Here is a 6,733-nt window from a genome sequence, read left to right on the forward strand (position 1 = left end):
CTGTTTCTGTTACAAGCACAGAGCTAACCATGTTAGTTGAAATTGAAAGAAATACAAAAAAGGGTTTACCTTGTTGTGGCTTCTTGAGGATAGGTGGTGAACCGAGGAGGTTTTTGAATTCGACGAAGGCTTTTCCACATTCGTCTATCCAAAGGAACTTTTCGGCCTTTCTCAAGGTGTTAAAGATGTGATGTGACTTGGCAGCTGCTACCGGCAAGAATCGGGACAAGGCTGCTAGGCGACCTTTGAGTTGTTGTACTTCTTTGATTGACCGAGGTGATTGCATGTTTATCACGGCCTGACACTAGTCGGGGTTGGCTTCTATCCCCCTGTTTGTCAGTAGGAATCCAAGGAATTTACCTCCATGTACTCCAAATGCATATTTTTCTGGGTTTAGTCTCGTATTGTACTTTCGGAGTTGCTGAAAAATCTCATTAAGATCGGCCTCATGTTGTTGTTCCAAGCTTGACTTGACCACCATGTCGTCAACGTATATCTCAATGTTCCGGCCAATTTGATCTTTGAAGACCTTGTCCATTAGTCTCTGATAGGTTGCTCTTGCATTTTTTAGTCTGAAAGGCATGACTTTATAACAAAAATTACCTTGATCAGTTACAAATGCTATTTTTTCTTCGTCATCAGGGTGCATTTGTATTTGATTGTAACCGGAATAGGCGTCCATGAAACTTAGCACTTGATACCCTGAGGTGTCGTCTACCAGTTTGTCAATATTCGGTAGCAGATATGAGTCGTTTGGACAGGCTTTGTTTAGATTTGTAAAGTTCACGCACATGCGCCCTTTTCCCGAGCTCTTCTTAACCATTACCACGTTTGCTAGCCATGACGAGAAACGAAGTTCTCGGATGAAACCTGCATCAAGTAATTTATGTGTTTCTACTATTGCTGCATTTCTTCTTTCTGTGCCCAGATTTCGTTTCTTTTGTCTTATAGGTCGGGTGTTAGGATTGACTGCTAACTTGTGGCATATAAAGTTCGGATCGATCCCTGGCATGTTAGCAGGAGTCCATGCAAATAGGTTGGATTTGGACTTTAATGTTTCAATAAGATTTTGTTTTGTTCTTGTAGAGAAAATAGAGCCGATGTTAGTAAACTTGTCTGATTTCCCAAGTTGTACCTTTTCTAGGTCGTCCGTTGGGGCAGGACGACTATTGCTGGCCCTTGGATCTAGCTCGGCCAAGGTTGGAATGCTTTCCAAGTTGTGAACAAAATGGATTCTTGTAACAGTCTTCTTTGGGGTAACTTTCAAACCCGCATTGTAACATTTCCTAGCCTCTTTGTAGTCTGCATGGACTGCTGCTATTATGTTATCATGCACAGGAAACTTAACACAAAGCTGAACTATAGAAATAATGGCTCCAAAAGAGTTAAGGGACGGATGTCCCAAAATAACATTATAGGGGCTCGCACAATCAACTACTAAAAATTGAATATCTAGGGTTTTTGAGTTTGGAAACTCCCCTAGCATTGTTCTCAGCCATACATAACCTGATACGGGAACTCTTTTCCCAGAGAACCCTACTAATTCTCCAGGCAATGGTAGTAGTGATTTGTCACTGAGTTGCATTTTCTTGAAGGTGGAATAGAATAAGACGTCGGCGCTACTTCCTGAGTTGAGTAGGACCTTTTTGACTATCAATTATCCTATGTGTATCGAGAGTACCACTGGATCGTCGAGGTTTGGACTGTGAAACTTGAAGTCGGATGCATCAAAAGTGATCTTGGTGGCTGGAGCCGAGGTTTGTGTCCTTGGCCGAGACCCTTCCATTGTCATCATGGCTCTGTAGCTTCTCTTCCTAGTTGTATTTGTTGCTCCTCCTCCTGCAAAGCCACCTGAAATGTAGTTTATTATCCCTTTAGAGGCAGGGGTTTCGACTGGCCCATACCAAGCTCCTTTTTCTTTGTGGTTGGAGCTAGTGCTCGACTTGTCAGTGTCTTTTATTGTTTCTTTCTGACTTTTGGAAGTGACATATTTGTCCAGTAAGCCTTGTCTTGCTAGCCTTTCTAGTAAGTCCTTGGCTATTACGCATTCGTCAGTGGTATGGCTGTACTTCTAGTGAAATGTGCAATGTTTGCTTTTGTCTACATACTTTTGATCCTGATATGTGCCTGCTTTACTCGGCGGTTTTATTAGTTTGTTGTGTAGCATTTCTTTGATGATGTCCTCTCTTTTGGTATTGAACTTGGTGTAGGAGTCGAATTTGGGAGCGAACTTAAAGGGCTTCTTAGGCTCCCTGCTGGTGTGAGACCTTGGTTGTCTTTCTTCGTCTCGGTGAAATTTTGGTTTTTCCATATGTCGAGGTTCGTGGAGTTCCTCGATCTCCATTTGACCCGCCGCTTTTTCTCGGAATTCCTCTAATGTTTTTGGCTTGGTAACAGCAAAGGTCTCTTGGAACTTCCTTGGGCGAAGGTCGCTCTTCAGTGTGTGCAGATGTACCTTGGGATCGAGGTCCGAGATTTTCATCGTTGCCTTGGTGAATCGTGTCATATAGTCCATCAGGATCTCATGCTGTCCTTGTTTAATAGTGCTGAGGTAATCAAATTCGTGCACATATATTCTCAAGACCACGAAATAGTTTATGAAGGACCTTGCTAGCTCTTCAAAGCAAGAGATCGAACCGGTAGCAATTTTAGAAAACTAAAGTAAAGCAGCACCATCTAAATAAGTTGGAAAAGAACGACAGAGTATAGGGTTAGAGGCACCGTTAAAGAACATCATGGATTGGAATTTTTTAATATGTACACGGGGATCCCCAAACCCTTCATACAACTTAAGTGTTGTGGGGAGAACGAAATTCTTTGGCATCTGGAAATTGACAATCTTCTATGAGAAGGGATTGTCTATCGTCAGCCTTTCTTTAGGTGGGGTGACCTCTTGGGAGCCCGAGTCTAGAGGTGACGCTCCGTTTGAAGTGGCGCTCTTAGGGTCCTCTGTGTTGGACTTCCCGTTTTGAGATGCTTCTAGGAGGTCGGCCATTCTCCTGACCTCCGCCAAGAGGGTAGCATTCATCATTACTAGCTCTTCGTTAGTAGGAGGAAGAGTTGCGGATATAACCTCTTCGGCCATGATCCTGTAGAGAGAAACTAAAGCGAGATGTATGTAGGGTTAGATTTGAATAACTTCGGCCCCATGGTGGGCGCCAAATGTTCTGGAAAGGATATTTTTTTTGAGCTATACGTCGGTCTTATGTTAATCCGGAGCACCTGACAACTCGATCTAAACTGGGAGTATCCTCGTGAACTCGGACCCAAGCGTGGTACCTACAAAAAGGACTCTGACGCTCAAGTCAGTGAAGAATCACTTAGAAAAAATGAGTATATAATCAGTGAGTTGGTGTTAAATGATCTACCGACCCTTGTCGACCTTGCTCCTGTTTTATAGATTGCTTGGTATTGAATGAGTCATCGGCCTGAGTTGAGATCTTCGTGGCTGACTTTGGGGCGAGATCGTAGGGAGAAGTTTGTTAGGATAGAGTCGTTTGATTTTTAAATGTGGGTCTACGTGCCGAGGTATAACGCGGTTCATCCGATGTTATAGGGATAACGTACATATTCTAAATTAGTATATTAATCATTTCATTTTAAAATTTTATATGCAATATAGGTACATATAATAGAACAAAAGATGAAAAAATAAGTAATAAGGATGAATAAATTGATAATAAAATAAAATATATAAAGTCATGAAGAGAATAAAATACTAAATTAATACCTATATTATATTTGTTTGAACTAAAATTTGTAACTGAAAATATCAAAAAAGAGAAACAATGAAATTGGAAGATACATAGAGTTATGGAGAACTATATAAAAAAAATATCCATGGAAAATTTGAAATTTATCTTTTGATGAAAAGAAAATGACCACTAGATAAGGAATAGAAAAAGAAAGTTGAAAATATAAAAATAAGAAGAGGGTTTGAGAGAATAAAGAAATGATAGCACAAAAACTAAATTTGATTAGGTTAAATAATAGTCAAAATAATAGAGAAATAAAAAAATAAATTTAAAATTTTGACCAATTAAATTTAATTTATTTATAATTGAATCATTTAAAATTTAAAGTGAAAGCACATTATATATAACTATTTAAAAAAAAAAATTGAAAACATTGCCTCCACATTGTTATTACTGGGTCCGTGCTTGCGGTTGAAGTAGAAAATGGTATAATTCCGCGACTTCCTATATTCTTATTCCTAAGTTGATTAATGTCTAATATACTCATTTGACTTGGTTCACATTTTTTTTACTCACTATAACATTTTGGGTCTATGGCCACGGTTTTTTTGTCACGGTAAAAAATCGTGACCATAAAGGGTTTATAGTCATGATTTTTTACCGTGACAAAAAAAAGTTATGGTCACAGTTTTTAAAAAAATGGTGATCATAGAGTACTTATGGTTACAATTTTTAAAAAAGGGTGGCCTAAAAAGGTCTATGGTCATAGTTTTGGAGGTGATTTAAAGATGATCTATGGTCACGATTTTTTGAGGTGACAAAAAAGAATCTATGATAACGTTTTTTCAAAAAAGGGTGACCTAAAAGGATTTATAGTCACGGTTTTAAGTCTATGGTCACGGTTTTAAGGAGGGGTGACCATAGAGGCTATGGTCACGGTTAAGATAAGGCTATGGTCACGGTTTTCAGGAGGGGTGACCATAGAGGCTATGGTCACGGTTTTTATGCGTGACCATAGATTAACCTATGGTCACGGTGAAAAAACATGGCCTAAAGTGTCAGAATTTAAAAATTGTAACTGTGACCATAGAAACCATGACCATAAATAAAAAAACCGTGACTATAGATCTATGTCCATGAGAGAATAGGTCACGGTAAAAAACCGTGACCATAGGTCCAAAATCGTGACTATAAATCTATGGTCACCCTTTTTACTAGTTATGATCACGGTTTTTTACCGTGACCATAGACCTTTTTTTTTTTCGTAGTGACTAGAATGCCATGTGACTTCATACGTATTATATAAGCGATTATTTCTGATTCTGTTTAATATAGCAACTAATAGTCCATGTTTGTATGTATTACCATGACCTTACTTTCAGAAATTTTCTCTTTTTAAAAATAAGTGTAACCATTCTTATGTAGAAAACAAAGATACAGTAATGTTGAAATTCAATTTAATTACTCATCACGATCAATATAATGCACACAATTAAATAAAAAAATAATGGAACAATGAAAATATCAATTTTCATACTAGCCAAAGTTCTAGAATAATCTAGAACATAATTGCTATGAGGAGAGCAAAAATTATCACTATCCAAGAAGAATAAATAGGAGAGGTTCCTGTTGCAGCGGAAATTGGGGTTGGGGTCGGGTTGGGAGAAGATGTTGGTGCCCCAAATCCAATTTGAGGTTGAACAGTTATTGCAACCTTCATTTTACCATTCTCACAATGGTTGCTAATACCACAAATATACCATTTTCTTCCTGGGGATGAAAGAACAATCACATCATTTCCAGTGGTAAAGCCTTGAGTTGATGAATCTGGTGGCACAGCACATTGTTGGAAGCCAGTACCATTCACTCTCATCACATTGTGCTTTCCTTTCATGTACTTGAATACTGTATCATATTATGAATTATCTCTTTTAAAAACTTAAGCTAGACATATATAGAAATATATAATTAATTTTACGACGATATTATAAGTGCACAAAAAATTAATTATTAAATTAATTAATGATATAAAATATATGTTAAAATATAAAATATATATAAATATATAATAACTAATTTGACGACTGATTTTTGTTATTGCATACCATTTTTTTTGTATTGTAACAAATCAAAACAAAAAGTTATATACTTTTTTAAGTAATCGTTACACGCAATTATATTTCAAATATTAATACTAAAATCAGCTATTAATATAAAATGTATATTAAAATATAAAATATATATTAAAAATAATTTAAATAACACACATATATTTATATACAAATATATAATTATTAATTTAAATTAGCGATTAATTTTTGGTGTGGATATAATATTTTAATTTGTTAATTTTATATCTAACAAATGAAATAATATAAATGCATGCGCTTTTATTAATTATAGGATAACATTAATGTAGCTAGCTAATTAATACCAAGCTTATCTCCAGCATGGAATTCCTTTCCCTGAGCCCAAGCTTGATAGTCAAAGCCAGTGGCCCAACCATTGTCATCACCGACAATGAAGTCAGTTGAAGAAATAATAGGAATAATGGAAACAGCTACGATGAGAAACATGGTAAGGAAGCGAGACAAGGCCATAATGGTAATTATAATAATAAGCAGCTGTATTTCAGTTTAGAGTTGAGACTAGTAGTAGAGTTGGTTGAAGAAAGATGAACGATGGTGACATATTTATAGTGCAATTATAATATATTATAATGTGATGCTAAGCTAGTGGTTTTTATTATTATTAGTGCATGTGTGACAATTTCAAACATTTGGGTCCGGCTATAGGCTGATTCATAATGTTTTTCAATAATGAAGGAAGTTCTCTTCAGCCGAATGCATCAAAACGTTACAATTTGCCATTTGGACATGAAAGCTGAAACACTCGACTTTGTCTTCTTCCAAGAGAAACACCGTGAAACTCGTTTCTTTTCTGGCACTTGATACCTATTTTATACTAGTCCTCCAATCCAAAAAAAAATTTACAGTGGAGGCAAAAAAAAAAAATAATATATATATATATATATTTTT

General features: G+C 36.5%; 2 protein-coding genes across 2 annotated transcripts; both read right to left on the bottom strand.

Moving 5' to 3' along the window:
• LOC107606933 lies at positions 305-1,585 on the bottom strand. The gene has a single exon (XM_016308936.1). The coding sequence runs from the start codon at positions 1,583-1,585 to the stop codon at positions 305-307; it is 1,281 nt and encodes a 426-aa protein (XP_016164422.1).
• LOC107606943 (basic blue protein-like) lies at positions 5,254-6,295 on the bottom strand. Its single transcript, XM_016308944.1, has 2 exons — positions 6,130-6,295; positions 5,254-5,600 (listed from the first exon to the last, which is right to left on the bottom strand). The coding sequence occupies exons 1-2, from the start codon at positions 6,293-6,295 to the stop codon at positions 5,254-5,256; spliced, it is 513 nt and encodes a 170-aa protein (XP_016164430.1).

The sequence above is a fragment of the Arachis ipaensis genome, chromosome B01 (assembly GCF_000816755.2).
Source record: "Arachis ipaensis cultivar K30076 chromosome B01, Araip1.1, whole genome shotgun sequence".
Taxonomy (NCBI): Eukaryota; Viridiplantae; Streptophyta; class Magnoliopsida; order Fabales; family Fabaceae; genus Arachis; species Arachis ipaensis.

Excerpts from the sequence above, each read along its gene's own strand:
- LOC107606943 (XM_016308944.1), bottom strand. The coding sequence starts at position 6,295 with ATGGCCTTGTCTCGCTTCCTTACCATGTTTCTCATCGTAGCTGTTTCC. Across the intron at positions 5,601-6,129 it reads CCATGCTGGAGATAAGCTTG|TATTCAAGTACATGAAAGGA; the intron begins GTATTAATTAGC and ends AATATGATACAG.
- LOC107606933 (XM_016308936.1), bottom strand. The coding sequence starts at position 1,585 with ATGCAACTCAGTGACAAATCACTACTACCATTGCCTGGAGAATTAGTA.